General features: G+C 36.2%; 1 protein-coding gene and 1 pseudogene across 1 annotated transcript; one reads left to right on the forward strand and one right to left on the reverse strand.

Annotated features, from left to right (window-relative positions):
* The first annotated feature begins 3,372 nt into the window (after nucleotides 1-3,372).
* Nucleotides 3,373-5,875, forward strand: LOC103931633 (annotated as a pseudogene).
* Nucleotides 5,876-17,586: 11,711 nt separating this feature from the next.
* Nucleotides 17,587-19,962, reverse strand: LOC103967136 (pectinesterase 2). The gene is made up of 2 exons (XM_009380392.3): nucleotides 19,011-19,962; nucleotides 17,587-18,430 (listed from the first exon to the last, which is right to left on the reverse strand). Exons 1-2 carry the CDS (start codon nucleotides 19,858-19,860, stop codon nucleotides 17,748-17,750), a joined length of 1,533 nt encoding a protein of 510 aa, XP_009378667.2. The 5' UTR covers nucleotides 19,861-19,962; the 3' UTR covers nucleotides 17,587-17,747.
* Nucleotides 19,963-26,500: the final 6,538 nt, after the last annotated feature.

The following is a 26,500-nucleotide window of genomic DNA, read 5'->3' on the forward strand; positions in this document are numbered from 1 at the left end:
AATTGATGAGCAAATTTTCCTACTATCTCATGAAATTCTTCTGTAAACAAAAAAATCCCCAAATTTCAAGAAACCTAACATCTTGAATCAAAGATTGTATAAAGATTGTAGTCCACACCGCAGACCAAGCTTGTAAGAAATATCGCAATCCCAAAATACTAGAATATAATCCAGGACACCAAGAACCCATGAAATAATCGCAAAATGAAGAAGTTGAGGGAGAGAATAATCATACAGATGGAAGCCAAAATTGCGAAAGAAACTCGACAGTGGAAGACTCAGGATTGGAATTGGCTTTCAGCCATGACCTGCGACGATACCATATTAACAGAGAAGGAAGAAGAAGATCAAATGATGAGCGGGAAAAAGAAGCTTTTGAGAGAAGCTTTGATTTGGATTATTACATCCTCTTCTAAATGATATGTACACTTTGTTTACATATAAACGTCTTAACTCACAATTACAACATTACCCCTTAACTAACTCAATCCTTATAACTACCTTAGGCCTAGCAATTCCAGACACGATCCGATAATCGGACACGACACGATACAAAATTAACAGGTGTTCGGGTCGACACGATAACGAATCAGATCATTATCGGGTAATCCGATAAGCACCTGTTAAGATAATGAGTTGGTTTAGGTATACACGTGGGTAAAACAATACACAATAAGCAAAATATTAATTTTATAATTTTAAAATCCTAAAAATATTATAATAATTATATATATTAATTTAACAATTTTATACCCCTAAAAACTATAATAATTATATATATATATATTAAATATTAAAAATTGGTGACCACTGGATCGGCTTAAATATATATACCATTCAATTTCTTAAGTGTTATACGTACAAAATAAATAAATTTAAATTTGCTTAATACACACACACACACACCCCATTGAACTTGATGGGATACAAATTCTATGAAACTAATTTTAACGATCCAACCGTCAAACTTATTTGCATATGCATCGAGATCGCATCAGTAAAAAATAAAAAAAAACAAACATTCAGAGATCAAGTAACGGGACAAAACTTTTCGACGGTTATCAAAGAAAAATCACAATTTAACGGTTATTATAACTCCGATTTTGATGATTTTTTATAGCTACACTCCTTGACTATATACAAATATAATGAATGAACTCGTTCTTCAATTTAAAATATTTACACTAGTGGATACCACAAAATCTTATGTTATACTGAATGAAAGTATGAATAAACTCTTAAGTGTTAGTGAATCTATTATTTTGATAGGATATGCATTCTACAAAACTAGTTTCAACGATCCAATCGTCAAACTTGTTTGTATATATTTCGAGATTGCATATGCCAAAAATTGCAAAAAACAAACATTTAGATATCAAGTAATGGGACAAAATTTTTCAACGGTTATCAACGAAAAATCACGATTTAATGGTTATTGTAACTCTGATTTTGATGATTTTGTACAGCTACACTCCTTGACCCTATGTGAATACAATGAATGAACTTGATCTTCAATTTAAAATATTTACACTAGTGGGTACTACAAAATCTTATGTTATACTTAATAAAAGTATGAATAAACTCTTAAGTGTTAGTGAATCTATCGTTTTGATGGGATATGCATTCTACGAAATTAATTTCAATGATCCAACCGTTAAACTTGTTTGTATATGCTTCGAGATCGCATAAGCTAAAAAGCGCAAAAAAACAAACATTCAGAGATCAAGTAAAGGGACAAAACTTTTAGACGATTATCAATGAAAAATCACGATTTAACGGTTATTTTAACTCTGATTTTGATGATTTTTTACAGCTACACTCCTTGATCCTATATGAATACAATGAATGAACTCGATCTTCAATTTAAAATATTTACACTAATGGATATCACAAAATCTTATGTTATACTTAATGAAAATATGAATAAACTCTGAAGTGTTAGTGAATCTATTGTTTTGATGGGATACGCATTCTATGAAACTAGTTTCAACGATCCAACCGTCAAACATGTTTGTATATACTTTGAGATCGCATACACCAAAAATTGAAAACAAAAACATTTAGAGATCAAGTAATGAGACAAAACATTTCGACAGTTATCAACGAAAAATCAATGATTTAACGGTTATTTTAACTTCGATTTTGATGATTTTTTTACAATTACACTCATTGAACCAATATGAATACAATGAATGAATTCTATCTTCAATTTAAAATATTTACCCAACCACAAAATCTTATGTCATACTTAATGAAAGTATAAATAAATTCTAAGTGTTAGTGAATCTATCGTTTTGATGGGATATGCATTTTACGAAAATAATTTCAATGATCCAACCGTCAAACTTGTTTGTATTTGCTTCAAGATCATATACGTCAAAAATCGCAAAAAACAAACATTCAGAGATCAAGTAACAGAACAAAACTTTTCAACGATTATCAACGAAAAATCACGATTGCACGGTTATTTTAACTATGATTTTGGTGATTTTTAACAGCTACACTCCTTGACCCTATATGAATACAATGAATGAATTTGATCTTCAATTTAAAATATTTACAGTAGTGGATACCATAAAATCTTATGTATGATGATCGATGAAAATTGAGGATTTTGTTAAATGAATAGCATGCAAGCTTTGAGTTCCATTGGCAATGTTTAAACTTTTGAGAAAGGCTTCACAACCTTGGAAAGAAAAACTCTTTCGTTTTGCATATCCTTGCACATTTAATATTTTGTAATAGACTAGTAGTGTATGGATATTTGTTTATTAGGCTCTTATTTTTAAGTGTAGATGTAATACTTAAACGACAAATGTGTTTTAATATTTTGAAGTAATATTTATGTGGCAATGTGTGGTATGTGCAAATTTAAGAAATTTTGTTTTTTTCTTAATAGGTCATAGCAGGTCATAACAGGTCGGGTCACTTTACCTGTTGGGTAAAGTGACTAGACCTGTTAAGGACCCGTTAAGATAACGGTTGTGACACGACACGACCCGTTAAGATAACAAGTATTACATAAAAACGACACGAACACGACAGACACGACCCGTTTGTCAGGCCTAAACTACCTCAACTAATACCAACATCACAAGTGTCACTATGGTTATTAAAATGCAGCTACACTTTGACAATTCATGTTGTATTCTAGAATATAGGCCTACATTACTGGTCGCGCTAAGTGACGTTTTTATAAACTTATCTCATATTGTCTTGTGTTTCAGTGTTCATGACCACACTTGATAGGCTTTTATGTCCAGTAATAAAATAAAAGAACCAGTGTGCATGCTCATCTATTGTAGGTCAAAGTATAATTTTAAGCATCTCACAAAAAAAGACGTAGAATTTTTTGCAGCTGCTTTAACCAAGAACACATACAGGTAGGCCCTTAAAGAGAAAATATGTACCCTTTCTTTATAAAGTGTCCACATAAGAAATGAAGAAGGACCACAAAGCAACAAATCCCTCACTCACTCTCTCAAGCTTAAACCATCACCACCAAACCACAAAAGAAAAACAATAGAAAAGGAAAGTGATACCAAATTGAAAAGAAAAAACCCAAGAAAATAATGGTCATGAACAACCTTCACTTACACTACTCTTCTCAAAAAACCATCTTAGCCCTGAGAATAATAATCTCCTCTATTTTCTTTATCTTTTCTTCACTAATCACTATCCATGGAAATTCAATTAAATCCCACGTCTTCATCTATGCAGGCTGCTCCCAAGACAAATACCAACCTAACTCACCCTTTGAAGCCAACCTCAACTCTTTCCTTTCATCGGTTGTCAGCTCATCCTCTCAAGTCTCTTACAACAATTTTGCTGTCGGAAATGGAAGCACAACACCAGAAGGCTCCATCTACGGCTTGTACCAGTGCCGGGGTGACTAAAAGATTTTCGACTGCTCAAAATGCATCGAAAGTGCAGTGAATCAAATCACTTTGGTATGCCCCTACTCTTATGGGGCTTCCCTGCAGTTAGAAGGATGCCTTGTAAGATATGAGCATGTCGACTTCTTGGGCAAGCTTGATACAAGCCTTAGGTATAGAAAATGCAGTAAAAGTGGTGTGAACGATGATGTCGAATTCTTTAGGCGAAGAGATGATGTGCTTGCTGACTTGCAAAGAGCAAATGGTTTTAGGGTTAGCAGCTCTGGTTTGGTTGAAGGGTTTGCTCAGTGTTTGGGGGATTTGATCCAAAATGACTGCTCTTCTTGTATTGCTGATGCTGTGGGAAAGTTGAAGAGTTTATGCGGATCGGCTGCAGCTGTTGATGTGTTCTTGGGTCAGTGTTATGCCCGCTATTGGGCTTCTGGCTACTATGAAGTCTCAGGTGCAATTCACGCTCATCTTCTCTGCACATAGTAGCAACATTGAATGCAAAACCATAACAAATTCAGATTAAATTCGTCCCTTGGACCATAAATTAAAAAATGATGTCATAGAGAAAAGAAATGATCTAATATGTCATTCAATATAGAATTTTTCCAAATTATACAACTTTTATATAACTGAATTAGTTAGATAAATTTTTGAAATTAAAATAGTTGTAATGTTAGGTCCACAATTTTATTTAATTCAAATAACATGTTGACCACTTTAGTTATTGAAAGCAAAACAGGAAAAACTCAACAAACCTCCATTAATTCCTTGAGAATTTGTACACTATCATTTTCTGATTTGCTTAACAATTTGCTAGCCACATAGTTGATTATATGCTTTGATGTACTGATCAAGATGTGTTGCTCTATTCTTTTAAGTAGTCAAGTAGGACATATTCCACACTCAATTACTTGAAGGTGAATAAATATATACTATTAGCTTCATGTTTTCTTCGAATCGAATATATAACTTAGAGAAGGGTTTCAAATTCTATTTAGACTCTCTCAAAAATAAGATGATGTGTAACTTGTTGACACTTGTAATATTTATTTTTAGTGTTACAATGCACTCAAGTTGGAACATAGTTATAAGGTAAATATTAGGTGTTACATGTCCTACTCGGATTTGCTTCTATGAGAGGTTGAGTAGCAATCCTTGAGTTAGAAATTGCATATTTATTTTGAAAAAAAAAAAAAAGATAAGAATATGGAAAAGTTGTAAGCACTCTTATATATGTGGTGGTGGCAGCTAATTTGCTTAGTCTCCAATAAAATGTTTATGTATTATGAACTAATAGTATTAATTCCTCTCACTTTTTCTTTTTGTGTTTGTATAGATTCCTCTAACGAAGACAATGCAGGAAAGACAGTGGCCATTATTGTTGGGGCAGTAGCAGGTTTAGCTGTTCTAATTGTTCTTCTCTCAGTTTGCAGGAAAACGATGGGTAAACAAAATACAAATATTCTCCCCTAACATAATATTGTGTGCGTTTACAATATATATATACATATATATATATATATATATATATATATATATATATATATCTGTATATATATTATTATATATCATCACCCAATTATTGCTTATTGGTAGTTAATCATGTTTACAGGTTAATTAAGGGGATGGAGAGATCTCTGGGACTTTCTTTTGAAGATATGGAAGATACATAATCATTAAAATGGAAGGCCACAAATTGGCGTTGGCTTTAATATTCTTGTGAAAGCTCTATGCCTTCAACCTTTTGTCTCTTTTAATACCAAATGGTATTCTCCAAAAGAAGGTGGTGTTATCCTATAGCATAAAGTAGCACTCTAATTTCCATCAACTTCAAAAGGGCTGCTGATCCTCTTTAGCTTCAACAAAAATCCCTCTCTTTTTTTCCAATTTATTTTAGGTATTTAAGCGACTTTCTTTTTGTAAACGGCAAACCCATCAGCGTTTTGCTTTTTCTTTTGGTGGCCAATTTCTTTAAAATGTGTCCCCCTTCGTGCTTCCTTTTCGTTTTCCTTTTAATTTTTGACTAACCTCACCGTCGGACTCATCATAGGAATTCAAGATTGAACTCGAAATTTAACTCCATGAAGGAAAATACTTGGCAGTTCAATGATAAAGCAGCATTTAGTGGAGGAAGGATGAAGGGAATGCGTATAGATTATAAACTATAAAAACATTACCTTTTCAAAGATGCTTTTCTTTTCAAAACTAATATTAAGGAGTGAGATGAAGGTTCGAAACTGTTACGTTAATTTAGGAGATGGGACTTTTGAACCCGGAAGTTTCAAAGTTGTGTTCACCTTCATGTTTTTGTTTTCATATAATCTCCATCTCTATCTCCTCCCTTCATCCTTCTCCACTCCTATTTTTCTTATTTACTTTGTCTCTAGCACAAAAAGTAAAAACTAGAACCTAAAATAGAAATAGTTATCAAACAAGTTCTTTTTTTTTAATTTTTTTTTAAGATCTAATTTAATTTTCTACAGAGAGAGTATATAATGAAATGATAAAGAAACTACAGACAACAGTTATGGTAGGTGGGAGGGATAAAGAAACAATTTCAAATTGTTTCCTATTTTTTTGTGTACACTACTAGCAAATATTATTGCCTTACAAAATGTGGCCCAATGAACTATATTTTGTAGGGTCAAGTTATTTTACTTGACGAAAATTTTAGTTAGTCAGGCAAGGCTGGTCAACATTTAGAGTTTTACCAAAGACTTAGCACGACGAAACGCTTTTGGAGGGAAAGATAAATGTGTTGGGCAAACATTTGGCTCCAAGAGAAAAAATGGCGCGTATTGTGCAAAATCTTGCCTAGTGAAGAATAAAGGTTCCGTCGCGCAAAGGCTATATTAGGGTTTAGGTTTTAGGGTTTTGTTTTGTCGTGTCAAGTGGATATATTCGTAAGACGAAGGGAGAGACATGGTTGGCATATTAAATTCCTTCGTTGATTTTTGCAATCTGTGGAACTAGCTTCATGCAATCCAATCTTTAAACTTGTTTATATATACTCTGGGATTTCATACGCTAAAAATCACCAAAAACAAACATTTGGAGATTAGGTACCGGGACAAAAATCCTTCGACGGTTACAAACGAAAAATCACGATTTAACAATCATTTTAGCTCCACTTTTGATAATTGTTTACAACTGCAATCATCGACCCTATAAGAATACAAGGAAAGAACTAGATCATCAATTTAAAATACACTAGTGGATATCACAAAAGCTTAAGTTTATTGTATGGCTAATTTACTGAATAATATAAAGGGCAAAGATGGGGTGCGGCGGCACAGAGTGAAAAGAAAGAGATGTGTAATTGTGAGACGTGTGTTATCTCACCCCATTATGTCTTTATTTATAGTAGTAAGGAAGGCAAATTCCTAACCCCAATAAGATTACAACTCTAGTAGAATAATATCTAATCTAAGAGATATGGTAGAACCCTATAAGGATATCCTATATATGATAGGATGGCAAGGGAAAAAATAAAGTAGACAAATCCCATTGTCAAAAGGCATTCCTAATCTAACAGGACTGCAACACTCCCCCTTGAGTATGTAAATACTCAAACAAAATATCGCATCAGGTCTTCAGCGTGTGAAGTAGATCAGTTGATGAAGCCGTTAGCATAACAGGTGAATGTGAGTCTCAAATTAACGAAAGTATAGATTGTAGTAAAACTTATAAAATCTTGTTATGGTAAAACCTAAAGTAGGTGAAAACTGTATAGACTAAGGAGAAACGTGAGAAGTATGCATTATGTCAAAAAACAAATGTCATATGGGATGAAAATAATAAGCCTCATAAGGGTATGATCAACTTATGATGGATGCCTCATCAAAACCTCGTTATGATAGCAAAAATCCAATGGAAAAATGCTCCTAATCATAGGAAAAAAGAGTACATTAAAATCAAATGGGTATACTTCTGGATACTCCCCTTGAGTTTGACAAAACTTCCAAATAAGAGAACTACAAGTTATTCAGGTCATAAATTTTATGTATACCGATTCCTTGGACAAGCTTCTAAAAAGTAGACTTGGGTAATAACTTCATGAAGAGATCGGCTAGGTTGTCTTGGGAACGGATTAGCTTGACTTCAATATCTTGATGATGTTGCTTATCAGAACAAAAGAACTTCGATGCTATGTATTTGGTGTTGTCTCCCTTGATGTATCTCTTCTTCAGTTGATTGATACATGCAGCGTTGTCTTCAAAGATTGTTGTAGGAAGGTTAACGATAGTAGAAAGACTGCTAGTACTTTGAATATGTTCCATGACAGCTTTCAGCCAAAAGCATTCACGCGAGGCTTCATGTAAGGTTAGAATCTTAGCACGGTTCGAAGAAATCCCAACTAACGATTGCTTGGTAGGCCTCTAAGAAATTATGGTATCTCTAATGGTAAAGACGTAACCCATTTGAGAACGTGTCTAGTGCGGGTCAGATAAATAACCTGCATCAGCATAACCAACAAGGCGAGAATCAACTTGAAGACCGAGGGGGGCAGTGGCTCATTTCGAGGAATCATGCGTATAGTACAAACCCAAATCCATCGTATCCTTGAGGTAGCGAAAAATGTCTTTAACCCATTTCCAATGTCTGCGTGTAGGCACATTGCTGTATCTTGCGAAAAGATTTACAACGAAGGAGATGTTAGGTCTAATGCATTGAGCCAAGTACAATAAAGCACCAGTTGCACTTAAGTAAAAAACCTGGGGCTCCAAAATCTCTTCCTCATCCTCCTTAGGATAAAAAGGATCTTGTTTTGCATCTAAAGTATGAACTACCATAGGAGTACTACGATTCCATCCAAACAGTGCTCGATCTCTAGGCCGAGGCAATATTGAGTTTTCCTAAGAACTTTCACCTCGAATTCCTATTTCAAGTGAGCAGTAGTTTTCTCAAGCTCTTTGAGAGTCCCAATGAGATTTATGTCGTCAACATAAATTGCAACAATCGCAAATTTGTCGACATAAACTGCAACAGTCCCAATGAGATTCATTGTTCACATAACCTTGACTTATCAAATATTCACTTAGACTACCACATCTATCCAGATTGTTTCAATCTGTAGAGTGATCTTCTCATTCGAATCAAGAGGGTGTTCTGTGGTTTAAAACGAATTGGCCTAATTAATGTATGTCTCTCAAGAACTTTCATGAGATTTCTGTATCAAGATCTCCATAGAGATACACGGTTATCACATCTATAAGCTGCATATTTAGTTTTTTGGAAACTATCAAACTGATAAGGTAACAGAACGTAATGACGTCCAGTCCGGGAAAACACGTCTCCTCGTAATCAATCCAATGACGTTAAGAGAAGTCTTGCACTACGAGGCATGCTTTGTACTGCACTATTTCATTCTTCTCATCATGCTTGCTCACGAAAATCCACTTGTAGCACACATGCATGGAAGCTATGGGTCCAAACACCTTGCGTTTCGCAAGGGAATCGGGTTTGACAATGATTGCTTGTTTCCAGTTTGACCAATCAGTTCTACATCAACACTCATCAATGGAATGTGGCTTAATGTCATCGCCAAGCATAATATTAGTAGTTATTGTGTGCACAAAGGCATCGTCGACTATCATCTCACTTTGATTCCAAACCTTATCCAAAATTACATAATGGACTAAAATCCCACAATTCTCAGGAAGCCAACTCATCTTATCTAAGACGTCACCATAATCTAGAATAACCTTATGTGTTGGAACGATTGAGTAAGCGATGTTCAGATTCATACTAAGTTTACTAATTTGTGTGGTTTTTCTTTTCTGGGTTGTGAATTCTTTGAACCAAGGGGTCTGCCACGCTTTAGGGTAGGAGCAGATGATTGGCTAGCTACTAGTGTATCAGGCCACGTGGGAGATGCCGTTGACGCTTCTTAGGGGATGGCTCGTCCTTCTTGTGCGATGTTATGGCATACGCTAGTCACATTTGCTAGATCAGTAAAAGCATGTGGCATGCTTTGAGCAATGCTCTGTAGATGAAGAATACAACACACTGCAGTTTCAAACTGGGTAGTATGGGGATCTAAATGAGACATAGTGGGACGTTAGCGTTCTTCAGGAACATTAAAGTTCTTATCTCCCCCTAACAATGGGAAAACTCTCATTGAAGTGACAATCTGCAAAACATGCAGTAAAGATATCTCTTGTCAAGGGTTCTAAGTAGTGAATAATTGATGATGAATCATAACCGACATAGATTCTCATTCTTCTCTGCTGAACCATTTTGGTACGTAGTGGCAGTGCTATTAGCACATAGATTATGCACCCAAACACACGTAAGTGTAAGACGTCAATTTGGGTAACAGTGGGCCTCAGGCAAACCATCATAGCTGCATGCAATAGTGCATAGCCCTAGGCAGATACTGGCAATTTGGTTTGCATAACCAAAGTTCGAGCTATCAATTGAAGAAGCTTTATAAAAGCTTATGCCAGACCATATTGGGTATGTACATAGGGTACTGGATGTTCAACTTTAATCCCAACAGATATGCAATAATCATCAAAAGTCTATGATGTAAACTCTCCAGCATTATCCAATTGATTCGATTTAATCAGATAATCAGGGTGGTGAGCCTTAAGCTTAATGATTTGAGCTAGGAGTTTCGCAAATGCAGCATTGCATGTGGAAAGTAAGCAAACATGTGACTAATGTGTTGGGGCATCAACCACCACCATAAAGTATCTGAATAGTCCGCATGTTGGTTGGATAGGTCAACCATTATCCACTTAAATCCTCTAAAGAAACTTAGGTGGGTTTTGAATGATTTTGGTAGCCAAAGGTTGAGTAATCAAGTTCCCCAAGGAGCATGCTTTGCAAGACGAGTGTCCAAGATAAAAGGTTAAATGATGCCCGTGTGATACTTTGAGGATACAACACATCATATCTCGTTCTGGGTGTCCCAAAAGGTCATGCCCAAGCAACAGAGTGCTCTGGAAACTAGGCTTAGGCCGACCATGTGGTGGGTCTCAATTACTTAAATGGTTGTGATGTACAACCCAACTAGCTTTTCGTGACTACACTTCTAGCCATATTCGTAAAAAATGATATAAAGAATTTCAGAACCATTCTCTTTAGTGGTTTCAATATGATATTTATTATCTTGAATGTCTTTAAAACTCAACAACGTTCTTCCAAAACGGGAAGAATAAAGGGTGTTTTAATGGTGAATTTGATACCATTGGAAAACATTATACGGCTCTTTTTGTATCCATCAATCAGGTTAGATGAACCTAAAAGCATTGCCAGAGGTGCATTTTTAGGTAGCAAAATAGTGTAGCTCATGCAAGATGGTGTGGTAGCTGCACTATCAACCAGACAACTAAGTCTCTACTAGACATACCTAGAAATAAATTAATTGAATCGTTCACATGCATAAATATAATTCCATTCATTTAATTAATCAATCGAGAAATAATATCCATAAAATAATTATCCACAATTCAAAACAAACCAACAAATTATTCCAAATACTTAGAAAATTGTCTGAAAAATCAAACCACAAACTAACGATAAAAGGTGGGGTGGGGGGAGGGGGGGAGAGATGCGGCCACTATGGGTAAAAACATCCCAAACAAGTCATAAAAAATAAATTTATTCTTCCATCTGAAATTTCCATAGTGGTGGTAGTATCTTCGGAACTTTCCATATATACAAAGTTTGGCTCACGATGAGAATGATACTTGGCAAGGGCCTCAGGATTAGCTCGGCATATGAGTGACTAATGTTCCCTTGATCCACATCAATTGGACATCTCCAATACAGTGGAATCCGATTAAATGGCAATTTTTCTTTTAGTCTTGAAGTTAGGGGCCTTAAGGACGAAGGAATTGTGCTTTTGGGTCAAATTTCCTCCCTTGGCAGAGCCTTTGCTCTATTGACCTTGAACTCGTGGTTGGGATTGCTTCCCATTTCCACGGCCATGACTTTTTTTTCGTCGTTTATGGCTGCTAGAATTAGTCGCATTCACTTCAGGCATAGCGTTTAAGCTAGTGGGTTGAGTTTGATGATTTTTCCTCCATTTGATCCCACACCGTCGCTTTCCTTGTTTTGTTTTCACCGGAAACAAAACAAAGCTTTCAAATCCCAAGTAAGTGATACATATCTAAAATTCTATTTCCAAAAAATATAAATATTAGATTGACATCAATTGAATTTTTACCTTCCCTAAATCCTTCCGCAATGTTAGAAATCAAATTTCATTATTTAATTAACCATAAAATAAATAAGGGTTAATTACAAAAAACTACCTCAAGTATGGGTCAAATGACACTTTCATACCTCATCTTTTAAAATTGACAATGTCATACCTCATCTTACGAATTTGTGTCAATGTTATACCTTCCGTTAGTTTGGCCGTTTATTCTCAGTTAAATGCTGACGTGGCTTGATCTGGGACCCATTTTTATTAAAAAATTAATAAAAAAAATCATTTAATATTATTTAAATATTAAAATAATAAAGAAAAATTATTTAAAAAAAAAAAAAAAAAAAACCAACGTCAGTTCTCCCTTCCCCCCCCTCTCTCCCTTCTCCCCATCTTCATCTTCTTCCCCTTTCTGCAACTACAACCCAGAAAAACAGAAGAGAAAAAAAAAAAAAAAAAAAAACTAATTTGTTTTCCTTGCTCCTCACCCCCTCTTTTCCCCACATCCACGCACCCAACCTCCCCACCTTCGCACCCCAACCTCGCACCCACCATCTACAACCCCTAAAAAAAAAAAAAAAAAAAAAAAAAAACCCAGAAAAAAAAAAACCCATTCTCCTGGGCGAGGAGAAAATGGGCAACGGGGGTCCGCGCGGGGGGGGGGGGGGGGGAGGGGGGGAGAGTGGGGGTGGGGGAATGGGTGTGGAGAGGAGAGGGTGGGTGTGAGGGGGGCGAACTGGGTTGCTGCTGTTTGTTTTTTTTTTTTTTTTTTTTTTTTCTTCTTCTTCTTCTTCCCCTTCTGCAGAGGACGAACTGGGGTTTTTTTTTTTTTTTTTTTTTTTTTTTTTTTTTTTTTTTTCTCTTCTTCTTCTTCTTTCTCCTTCTTCTTTTCTGGGTTGCTGGGTTGCAGGAAGATGATGGGGAAGAGAGAGGGGAAGATGCACGAAATAACCATGGACCTACAGAAAAAAACCCAGAAAAAAAAAAAAAAAAAAAGCCCAGTTCGGCCCCCTGCAGAAGAAGAAGAAGAAGAAGAAGAGGGAAGAAGAGGGAAGAAGAACAAAAAAAAAAAAAAAAAAAAAGCCCAGTTCGGCCCCCAGAAGAAGAAGAAGAAGAAGAAGAAGAAGAAGAGGGAAGAAGAGGGAAGAAGAGGGAAGAAGAAGAAGAGAGAAGAAAACAAAAAAAAAAAAAAAAAAAAAAAAAAAAAGAAGCCCAGTTCGGCCCCCTGCAGAAGAAGAAGAAGAAGAGGAAGAAGAAGAAGAAGAAGAGGAAGAGAGAAGAAAAAAAAAAGGGTATTTATTATTTTAATAATTAAATAATATTAAATGATTTTTTTTGTTTTTAATAATTTTTTTATTAATTTTTTAATAAAAATGGGTCCCACATCAAGCCACGTCAGCATTTAACTGAGAAATAAACGGCCAAGCTAACGGAAGGTATAACATTGACACAAATTCGTAAGATGAGGTATGACATTGTCAATTTTAAAAGATGAGGTATGAAAGTGTCATTTGACCCAAACTTGAGGTAGTTTTTTGTAATTAACCCAATAAATAAATAAACAATTCTACTCCGCCATTGGTGGTTCAAGTATTAGTTGCAGTTTTGGTTCACATTCACCATCAAACTTTCATTCCTAGAAAAAGAACTTGAATATGTTGTCGATGCACTTCATTAGATTTGGGTCAGTTTTATCAATGTCCTAATCAGGCTATTATGCAAAAATTAATAAAATATAAATCAATCTAATATATTATTTAAGGAACATAATTATTTTTTAACTAATTAACAAATACTTCTAACTCATTGATCAAGTGCTCTTCATCTCCTCGAGGACGGCTCTCCAAGACTCCCACTCCATAAAACATTTGGTACGTTAATGCTCCAATGTCGTGCCTAAACCTGGAGCGCATGTCCGACTCCCCAAATCTCTTTAATTCTTCATACATGATTCAATAAGGCTCCCACCAAAAGTGTCTTGGACCTGGAGTGCAGCTCTCTTCTTTTTCTTGTCTAACAACAAAATATGAATTTAAAATAGAAAAGCTAAATATATAATTATTGACACACCCCAATCAAAAATTGGGGCGTGTTAGCTGTCACGTGAGGGTGATGTAGCCAAGTGCACAATGCGGAAGCAAAAGAGTGAAAAATACGAGGAAAATAAAGTCAACAAGATAATTTACAATAAAAAGATCAGTAAGTACTAGTGACAAACACGGAAGGAAAATGCAAAGTAGGAGTTCAAGTATCCTAGGTGCAGTCCAGAATAAACAAACACTACACAAGTGATAACTAGAAAATCCTACATGGAGGGTGCTTTGTCAGAACTGCCTCGATGCCTTTTTCATCACCCACGTCCTCGCTACCTAAAACCTGGAGGGGCGCAAAACAAAAAACGTGAGTAGGGAAAAACAAAGTTTTCCAAACCATTTCAATATCAAGTACTAACCCTTCTCTGTAAAACCCGTAAACTTTCCAGAAAATATTATACGTACTCGTATATCAAATCATGCTAGAACAATAAAGCTCAAATATGCCATACTAGAATATGCCGTGTTAGAGTATCCAAACAATTAGTATAAGTATCAAGTAGGTGAGATAAAACAAATCACAATATGTAATAATATCAGTACGTCAGCCGGAGTCACCTAAAGTGACCTATATGGCTGAAACTATAGCTCCTCAACCACTATCCTGCACACGAGTCGGAACCACCTAAAGTGGTCTGTACGACAGGCTGGTGTATATAAATACACTCAGTGCTACGATCACGTGAAGGCTGTGCGATGTATTGCAAGTCACCTACGAGTCGGAACCACTTACAGTGGTCAGTACGACAGGCTGGCACCTGCCTTGGATCCAAGGTGAGCGTGCAATGCGGGAGGTGAACGATCACGTGAAGGCTAGGCCCTACTCTGGTGGAGCACAATCACCGAGGTGCAGGAATATAAGTTATAACTCAATCTCAATCATCACCACATCTATCACTAACAACATACTCACCTGACTTACATGTGCATCCGCAGCACCAAGGCATAACCAACACAATCATAATAATAATATCGACGATATTCGACATGGCATTTCAATTATAAAACCATTTAAAACGTAATTTCTAGAAAGATACCAATCAATATATATACACTGAAAACAAAAGCCCACTCACTGATACGTAGAAGGGTCGAAAGCCCCGAGCCTCGCTTGGTTGCGCTCGTCCTCCGGATAGTCCTCACCTATATGCGAAACAACTATATAAACGTCAATTTAACACACATAACCAACCTTAGGTAATAACTTCTCATACATTGCTCAAATGGGGTGTTTGAATATAACAACATGAACTACTCAACCTCATGAACATTCCCATATTTTTAAAATAATTTTCTGACCTCCCACGCATTGCCACGCACCGGCCAAGGCACGGCCAGACGCGTCAGCCACGGACGGGTACGTGCATGGCACACGTGTGAAACCCTAACGACATTAAGGAATATTCCGTTAAAACCCTAACAGACGTTAACGGCCATTACCTAACACCGTTAGAATATTCCGTTAACTCTGACAGAATATTCGCCTCCTTCTTCGGTCGTCGCCATCCACCGCCGTCTGCAACTCGAATTTTCGCCGGTTTCTGGAAAAACTTCAAACTTCAATATCTTCTTCAATTCTTAACCAAAATCCATGAAATTTGTACCAAAATAAAGCTTACAATGAGTAGAACAAAACCTTACCACTTTGGGGACCTAAAACCAACGGAATCTTGTTGGAGAAACCTCGATATTCCGGCCAAACCTGCAACTTGATGAACTCGGGCTTCCTGACGTCCAAAACACTTCAAAATTGTTCCTCGAGCTTTGTGAGAAGGTTCTAAAGCTCCCTATAACCTTAGAAACTTCTAAAAACCCCACGATCACGTGTGCATGAATAGTGCACCAAATCGAGGTTCTCGGGTTCTTGGGTTTTCAAAGGTCTCACGTCCTAAAAATGGTATGAATGAGTTCCTAGACTTGCAAGGAGTCCAAAACTAACCTTCAAACCTTCGATCCGTGCGTGGAAAGTTAGTTTGAAGTTTGTCCGTACACTTGCAAAGGAAATGGAAGGGAAAATGGAAGAAAGTCCGAAAGAGAAGAGAGAGAAGGAAGTCACGGGTGTGTGTGTGTGTGTGTGTGTGTGTGTGGTCTAGATGACAGCCCACCAACTAAAAACAAAACAAACCAAACACCCTACAACACTAAATAATGTCCAGGGGTAAAATCATCATTTCACACATACGATACAAATAATTCGGGACGGGCTGTCACAATTCGGCCATCGTACGGAAATTCAAACAACAATTGGAATAATAATATGGAAAAGTAAGGAGTTTTCGGAACGAATTGTGAATATGGAGAGCAAAACTATAAATTTAAAGGAAACTTGGGGTTTTAGTGTGACAAATCCTTTGTCGCACAAAACCCTGCAGTAACTATGACATTCATTACTCTAACTAAAAAAACTGACCATCTAGTAGATGTTGACTCCATGCATGATGAAGACTTGTCGTGCAAGGTTTTCGACATCGTACATGTTTTTGGAGCCAAATTACGGGCTTACGCGCATTTCTTTACAAAACTTTGCACGGTGAAAATCCTTTGCGCTATGAAACATTGCACCACATAAATTGTTAGGTACTTTACTTTTTGTGCGATGAACTTGCGCAACGGAGACTTAAATTCATTGTGCGAAACACCCTTGCGCGACATCAGCTCCTTCGTCACATAAAGTTCTTTCTCACAAATGGTTTTTTTCTATTAGTGAATTCTATAAAGAAACACTATTTTTCCAATGATACAAACGTCCTTAATCAATTCCACAATTTTTTTGGGCAACAACATATTTATTTATGTTACAAAAGAAATCTGATGATAATTATAAAGCACAGGAGAAAGGCACTGGTGGCTGACTGGCTGGCAACCAAGAATCACCAGCAATGGTGTTCCCAGCACTGGAATTTGAAGCCTCCAAGTCACTAGAAATGACATGGTAACCTAACCATTTGTGCAAAACCTAGCTGAATAACCGAGAAAATTTTGGACTTTACTGTATTCACAGGCATTTTTTATTTTCCCAACGTTAATCAAATCAATAATAAACAAAAATGTAATTCTTTAGTAAATATTTCTCAATTAGATTTTTCAGTTTAACTTCATATGATAAGATTGAAGATTTTTTTTTTCTTGTCGAAGATTAAGAAAGGATTCGGTTACTACTTTTATTTTAGAAGAAGATAATTCCCCACCTTTGAACAATTTATCATTGACCAAGATATACAATATCTCGATGAAACAAGTGGGATTTTTTGCTTTGGCAATTAATCAAACAAATGAATAAGTATACAATCATACTGGATCGACGATGTTGATAACTAAGTACAAAAAATATGTGGTCAATTTTGTATTTTTTTATCTTTTATAATATGATAGACATATTTATATAGTTTCATAAATTACTATCATTAAATAACCCCCCAAACCAAATGATCAACAAGAGTATCTAAATCAGACAAACACAATAAGAACCTTATCCATTATTAGTCATATAAACAAATTCACAAAGAATGACAATTCATGAGCCACTGACAATTCCATATAAAGAAACACTACTTTCTTGGGCAACAGCCAATTTATTTATTATGTTACAAACAAATCTATTAATAATCATAGACCAGAGGTGAAAGGCACATTGGTGGCTGGCAACCAAGAACCACCAGCAATGAAGTTCCCAACACTGAATTCGGAAGCCTCCGACGCACTAGTAATCACATGGTAACCTGCCCAACTAACCCTATTTTTAGTGGATGCACCAGGGCCGGTGTTCATGTATTCACCATAATACAAAGTCTTCAAGGCAAAATCGCCACTCCATTCCATCCAACCAGCTGGGTTAATTAAGCTATCAAGGTATGTCTTCATAAACACCGTCCGAGAATATTGCTTCCACGGCCTCCCTAGGTACGTTTTAACTGAACTTTGAACCGGTTTTAAGTCCGAAGCAGCTGTAACCTTACAATTGTGAATGGAAATTCCTGTGTTCTGATTTGGGTCGGTTCGGCCTTGGGCTGTAACTGTGTTGGTTTTGTGGTTATGAACATAAATATTACTATTTTGAATAACCACGGCAGCGTTGCCAAAAATAAAGTCAACAGTTCCATAGATGTCACATTCTCTATAGAATTGCCTTTCAGAGTGCACATAGAGGGTGTCTTGGTTCCCCTCAAAGCTACACTTGTAAAACACAGATAGATCTGAACCGGACCGGAGTGCCACAGCTTGCCCACTTGTTGGACCGGCAGTGTTTTCGAATGTTATGCCTTGGGCAATAAACCCATCTCCGACCACAGCTACAATGAAGAAAATAAAAAATCAAAACTGTTATGTATTGTAATTAGCTTAGTTGCGTGTGTGTAATTGCTGACTTTGCAAATATTCTTTGGCCAATATAAGAAGACAACGGAAAAGATCAGGTTAGTACCATAATCTAACATGTTCAAACTAGTTGATCGTCATCGTGGTCCATAGTTAAGACAAGTGGAGGAAAAATGTTAATCTTGTAAGTATCTAGATGACATGATCATTGTCTATCACGTGTGAAATAAAACTCGACAGATTACCTTGCCCATCCCAGTCAATGAACTTAATGACTATCAAACTTTACGCTTTGCCTAGCTAGTACTTCTACTACCATCTAATCATTCTTATATTAATTTACTACGTACTTCTCTCTAATAGTGATTTTGACTTTCTCGCATCTATTTTCAAACGAACTAGTAAATTACTTATATTACAAGTGACTTGTTCACTTTTTTTATTATGAGATACAAATTTTCTTATTATTTGTGATCGGTGACCCCTTGAATTTATCATCAAGCCAAAAAAATGTTTCGTAGAACATAATAAAGAATTAAAGCTAATTTTACTTACCAACTGTAGCTGAATTGAAGGTTGTAGTACCCCCGCCAACACTTTTGCTTCCTGTGATGATAGTCTTTCCTATACCATCTCCCAACAACATGATATTATTCAACTTTATCTGAACATTTTCCTTGTAGCTCCCTGCCTTCACATATATCACATACCTCCCGCTCCCTTTTCTCTTTGAAGCTGCAGATATTGCCTCATTTATGGTCTTGTAATTCCCTGAACCGTCTTTTGCCACCACAATATCTGCCTTAGGAGAAGACGACTGCAAGAGCTTCCGATCCCCGGGCTTCACCCAAGTTGGAAAGCCTTGTTTATATTCTGGCTGAGGGGTGTATGGTACTTTGTTAACGGACAAAGTGTTGCTAATCAAATTAGAAACATTATTAGATGGTATGAGCTGATTATTTGAGACAGCGAGGTCTACAAACCCTGCTCGACATGTCTCAAGGTTCGTGAGAGCTGTGCTGAGCCAAGACTGAGCGTCGTTTTGAGTAGCGCCATTGGTGGGATCTATGGATTTGTTGAGCTTTTGGATTGTGTAGTCATAAAGCTCAAGGCAGTCAGCCCATGCAGCTTTTTCATGTGCATTTTGGCACTTTGAGCCAAGTGAATGCAAGTTGGTGTGAGCAAGTATGGCACGGTCTAGGGCTAGTTGCGTTGATATCTTGAAGAATTGGGACTTGCCTTTGATGGGGATATTGTTTGGGTTATGGCTTAGAAAACTCTCACATGGTTGTGGGTGAGGGGTTTGGCTACACCATGTCCTCACATCATTGGGAGCGTAACCAAAAATGACTAATGGAGAGAGAAAAAGCACCAAAAAAAGGGTCGAGTAAAATCGAACTGCCATTTTGTATGGCCTTTTGATCAAGAAATGTAATGATGAAATGGGTGATTGGGAGACTAGAGAGCTAGCTGAGCTTGTGCGTTCGAAATATGGTGTGCATGGCTTACGTTACTGGGTTCTTTATATAGAAGGGAAGCAGTCGTGAGGTACGTGGTTTTGGCCAATATCACTTTGGGTTATAAAGCACGTAAAGTGATTGGGTGCACAACTTTCCTTTGTTACTTTTCTCCCAATAGATTGACTAGTATACAACATATTTTTTGATCATTTGGAATTTGATGACTGATAGTATAATATATAAGTCTAGTAATTTGGTGGGCGAGGAACTTGATAATATTGTAGGGCGATGCAACTATAGGATTGTTGGTAGCAAATGTAGTTGCAATTAATAATGTTAGGAGCAACTTTATATATCTATGAGTGTGTGTGTATATATATATATATCTATCATTTGAATTTGATCGATGACATATGACATGGTGGGTTGAGGAATGAAGAGAAGGACGTTGCAAGTGGCGAATGACATTTCGGCATGTCATATGCAACATTTGGTAACAATAAATTGGGACATTATTTGGTGCTGCGAACATAATTAGACAACAATTTGTAATACTACAAAAATATAGGAGTCGCTTAATAATTATTTTATTTTCAGTTTTTATTTTATTTTTATTTTTTTATCACATTTATTTCATTTAATTTGGTGTTCAAAAATTAAAAATAGTACGTGAAAAGTAAAGAAAAAAAAAAATGTAGATGGTACCACCCTCGATCAAACATCGATCACCATAGCATGTCGTTTTAGATTAGACTTGTAAATAGGTCAACGTGTTTTGCTCACGATTTCACAATCTGTGTCATTCAGTCATTGGAATACTTTTCACCAAAAAAAAAAAAGTCATTTGAATCACTTTTCCATGGGCTCTACGTCGCAATAATATTAGATAATATTTGACTAATTGTTCATATTATTTTCCAATCGGCCGCCAAAACTACGTAAAAGCCCTTGCACGCATTATGCATAAGAAATCAACGCAGCTATTTATGGCGGCGACGACCCAACTCTAAAATAGAAAGGTAAAAAAAGGTTGAGTCAAGTAACGGTATTTTGCTAATATTGAAGATTTGTACAGTGCTATAATAAGTACTCTCAGAATCTTGGTGATCTCATCTTCAATAACTCGGTTTCTCTGTAAGCAAGAGTTTTTCTCTTTGAGTAAGAGCTTTTCTTTCTAAATGAGTCTTTCTCACCGGTGTGTGGCTGTTACTGTCATAATTTGTAGCCGTCAACCCTAGCTTTTAGGGTCGGCTTTGAGAATTTGGGATCCTAGGGGAGCTTTTGAAGTGAGGGCCTAGAGTTTTCTGGACTTTGACTTTTGTACATTGATATGTATAAAAAAATAAAAAATAAAAAATAAAAAAAGTTTCGCTAAATACATGAAGAAATTTATTTATACATCAAAGATCATTTACAATTAATATCAAAAGAAAATATATACAAACATTATTTATATAGTACATGTCTCGCGTGTTTATACGCAAATATGCCAAATAAGTTTACATAATCTAATTTTTCAGCTAATTCCTTTCCAATTGACAAAAATATCTAACTCATTCAATTTGTGGATGGATGATGACACTGATAATCATGGGGCCTTCTTCCTTTTTTTTTTTTTTTTTTTTTTTTTATGGTTTCAATTTAAAAAAAAAAAATTCAAAAACAGAATAAACAACAAAACAAGGCATATTTTTACGAAACTTGATATCCAAAACGGTAAAACCCTAAAACTGAATCCATAAACCCCGAAAAAAATCGAATCTCTAATCCCTAAAATCTTTTAAATCCTAAATCCCTAGAGTAATCCATATACCCCTTAAAGATTGAATCTCTCAATCCCTTTCTCTCTCAAACTATTTTCCTCTACACCAATGATAAGATTATCTGATTGTCTATAAAGGTTAATTGTAATTACAGAACATGTTTAACTGATTGAGAAAATCTTAACCATTTGATTAATCTAACAGAATTGCTATTCCACATCAGTATAATCATACTAAATTGAAAATTCACCTTTTGTACCGTATCACTTGCCTCTTCCCACAATTCACAAACCCTAATGATTCAATTTTTCCTTTCCCATCCCCACGACCCGTCACACTTTACAAAAGTTCATCCCAAATTTTTCACAGCTGCCATATATCTCCAACAGTCCAACGATTCCAACTCCAACCCCAACCCCAACCCCTCCTCCCTCATCCCTCGTCAGTTTCACCCACACCGGCCTCTTCTGATCCTTTTTAAATGAAATCCCGACATCTAATTTGTCTTTTTAAATTCAACATACAGAGGCTTTGAAACTACACAGTTTTTATTATACTTTTACTGTTTTGTTACTTTTATTGTAAAACCAGTTTTCACCCTTATAGAAACATGACGTTTTATTCCTCTTAATTTATGTGATATGAAAGGATTCAAATAGGCGGAGAAGGACAGAGAGCAAACTTTAGATAAGATGTACATGATGCACTAAACCGACTGATGAGTGAGGAGGGATGAGGGTTTGAGGTTTAGCAGCTGAGAGATAGCAGCAATGACTGGGAATTTTGGAAGATGGTTTGTAATAGAAGACGTCGGAAGGATTGAAGGATGAGTAATCAAAACGAAAATGCTAACGTGGAATTGCTGAATCCATTAGATCAATCAAACGGAGATATACATACATACATACGTACATAGATTTATATTTATATTTTGAATATTTGACTGCCAACTTGAAGTTGAGACTTGAAAGAATGGCAACGATAACGATTTGGAATTCGAAACTTACTAATTGTCATTCGTCACCCCTTTCTTGGTTATAAATAGTGTTTTCTCTTCGTCATTATCCCAAAAGACTGAACAATACTAAATTCATAGTGTTCATTTTAATACGAGTAACAACATGACTGATATGTTTTTGTTTTGTGGGATACGTACATAATATTTCATTGGACATTTATTTATATTATAACATGTGAACGAGTTATAACTTAAGTTAATTACTTGACATTTATATATTAAAACCTTATAAGGAAGCTTTGAGCGCTCATGTAAGCTAGCCTTTGGTCGTAGGGACCTGCCTACCCAGCTAATTAACTAGTTAAGGCGGACTTTGAATTTTTGTTTAGGTGAGCTTATCCTAAACATGGATAATAGACTCCAAATCAATATGCCACCCAAAGTTGAAAGTTGGATCTCCCATCCCTTTACATGAAGATGTAACGTTTTCTGTGTTTACTAATCAAGTGTTTTTCGTGTACAGGAAATGTGCTTGACCATTTCTAATTAAACTGGAATATATAGAATGTAGGTGCCTGTGAATGATCACAACTTAAACTTAGTGGTGTTATCTACACACCTCTTTTTACTTCTCACACACCATTTTCAATTTTCGACATTCGAATCGAATGAATTGAAGGAGATCAAATAATAGAAATTAACATGGGTGTTTAAGAGGTAAAAAGGGTGTGTGGATAGCAAGGGCGGAGCCACCGACAAGGCTAAGGTGGGTTGTAGCCCAGGGAGGTTTTTTGTAAGTGTAGTGTTATCTACGCACTTATTTTATTTCTCACACATCCCTTTCAGTTTTCGACCTTTGGATTGAATGAATTGATGATAATCAATGACAAAAAATTAATAAGGATGTGCAAATAGCATTATCATTTTTCAAACTCATGCTTCTCACACACCATTTTCAATTTTCAGCATTCGAATCGAATGAATTAAAAGAGATCAAATAACAGAAATTAACGTGGGTTGTTTAAGAGGTAAAAATGATGTGTGGATAGCATCACCCTAAACTTATATTGGATTCTACCTCTGCCCTTGTTATTATATATGGTTCAACTCTCAATTAATAATGCAGACTATATGCTTCCACACGCAACTCCAAAGCCTAGATTGTAAAGCACACAAATAGAGTTTTGGAGCATGGTCCAACTTAAGGCTCATCGTTGACATATTCATAAAGTGGTAGTCATGCATTACATTGCATGAGGTTTTTGCCAATTCTGAGTGTCCAATAAAAATTGTGTTTAAAGTCAACCGCGCCACATGTTTCCTGTTTAACGGCCTAGGCACAATCTGTCTGGATTGCTACCTAAGCCCGTTGGCTCCACCCATTTAACCTAAGTTGTGGACGGCAACTAGAGCTAAAGCTGTCCAATTGCCTCGACAACTCCACACCAGTGGAGTTGCTCTTAGGATTGATACACTTAATTTTATCGGAAAAAAGAGAATGTTTGAACTCAAAACGTAATGATTGAAGAAAAAGATTGTAACCACCAGATTAATAGTTCCCATAAGGGCCAGTACCATAATGTAAATTTTCAATTTGGTTCATTCAAACAAGAACCCATTTAATTAGCGAACTAATTTTAGTTATTACGCTACATACCATGTCCTACAAAATAAACTGCCTGTAGTAATTACCTACTTTATATACATGAAAAAGAGCATTAAGAACGAAGAATTAGATGAAGATCTCAACCATAGAATACAAGTTGGATGGATAAAGTAGATGAGTACAGTAAAGGTCAAGGAAAAACTTAATGGGACGACAATAAGGCTAGTAATGTTTTTATGGCATGAAATGTTGAGTGGGTCAACCATCAATACATGCAAAAAATGAGTGTAGTGGAGATAAAAATGCTTTGTTGGAGGTGTTGACACACAAGAATGGATATCCAAGGTAAAGTAGGAGTGATTGCAATTGAAGATAAGAAACGAGAGAATCAGTTAAGGTGATTTGAACATGTGAAATGAAGACATATAGATGATCTGAATAGAAAATGCAATTATGAGACAGAGACTAAGGGGAAAAGGGTAAAGGAAAACCTAAAGAGTTGGACAGAGACTTTAAGAAAGGGCATAAACTACTTGGAGCTAATGGAAGAATTGGCGCAAAATCGAGCGCATTGGCGTTCTAATATTCATATAGCTAACCTCATTTAGTGGAATAAGACTTTTTGTTGTTATATATACATGCAATGCAATGTAATTGTCACTTCATATTTGAATTAGTAATCACGCCTCTCTTCTTAGAAACAGTCTTCCTCTTTATAATATCTAACAAAAGTTATGGTTATCACACTTGAAGCACAGATACAAATATAGGTATAGTTATATGATACGGTAAAACGAAATTTTTTTGAAAATTAAGATATAATATGTCATGGATACAACAATAAAAATATATATTTAAAAGAAATGTGAGAGTTATATTCCTATTTTTTCAATTAGAGGCAAGCTCTTCGTATTCATCAACTTTCAACTAAAGCTCTGTTTTCTATTCGTTTTCTCCTCTTAATTTATCATATGAAAGTGTAAAAGTATCCTAAAAGCTAGATACACATCCATCAAATTAAAACCGTATTTGTTGACCATGACACATATCCAACAAGTATTCAAGAGTATTTGACGAGTATTGTGTATGATAAAGTATTGAATATGAAATACTCTACTAAACTGCACGCAGAAGTATCTGTGATTCATAGATTATCACCAAGGGCAATAAACGAAGAAAAAAAAAAAAGCTATGGTGAAAACTTAGCTCCAAATGGCATATTGATCACAAATAGGAAGTGTGATTAATTCGTTAAGTAGACCAACTGTAACGACCCAAAAATTCATAGTTGGAAGCTAAATCCGGTGATAGGCCAAAATAAATATCAAAATTGATCTCGACGCTATCAAAATTGATAGGCCAACCTTAACAAATTTCTTTTCTTAAAGAAATAAAGTACAATATTAAGTCTAAATTATTTTATGGCTACATCTAATCGTTTAGTTAGACTATCTATGTACCCAATGAAAGGATCAAGCCATTCGTAGTTCACAAATTCAATTCCAAACTCATTTCCAAAATCATTCAAGTGACTAACAATCACTAACTAAGTTCAAACAAGTGAATCATACCAAATGCATATCAAATATGGTTTCAGAATATCAACATTTACTTTAAAAGACAGCATCGGCTCACTGACCACATGCCACCGCATGAGCCGTGCGTGATGGTTTCTTGAGAATGGAAACTCCAAATTCCGACGAACTCTAAAAATTATCAAATTTTACAGAGTTGTAGAACACAACAAGGGGAAGAACTTTTATATCTAGGCCAAAGCCTAGTTCGGCCGGAAAGTGGCCAAAATCCCACGAAAGGCCCGGGTGGCCGAAATCTTTAGAGCCTCGCCGCTCCTCCGCCGAAGGTCCGATGGCCGTGATTTTTATCAGGTTTTACTCCTGCTAGGAAGGGCTACCAACCCCAAATGGTGCGCCACCATGTTTTTGCCGGATTTAGAGATAAGGGTTCTAGGGTTTAGGCGAACCTGCGGGGTTCTCAAGTCTCGTTTGTTAAACATGGCAACCCATAGGTGGAATTGAGGGGACGGCTCGACTAGGTTCGAGGAGAGGAGTCGTTTGACACCGGCCCTGTCGTCAAAGGTAGCCGGAATAGAGAGATGGAGTCAGGTCGGGTCGGCGGGTCGAAGAGAGAATCCGGGATTTTGCTGGGTCTCTCCTTCCCTCCTTTTCCTCCTCGTTCTTCTTTCTAATTCGTCCCTCTCTTCTCTCCTCCCTCCCATTAGCTGCAACCCTCCTTTCTTT

This window comes from the organism of the source record quoted next, unplaced genomic scaffold, assembly GCF_019419815.1.
Source record: "Pyrus x bretschneideri cultivar Hongxiangsu unplaced genomic scaffold, Pyrus_bretschneideri_v1 Contig8, whole genome shotgun sequence".
NCBI lineage: Eukaryota > Viridiplantae > Streptophyta > Magnoliopsida > Rosales > Rosaceae > Pyrus > Pyrus x bretschneideri.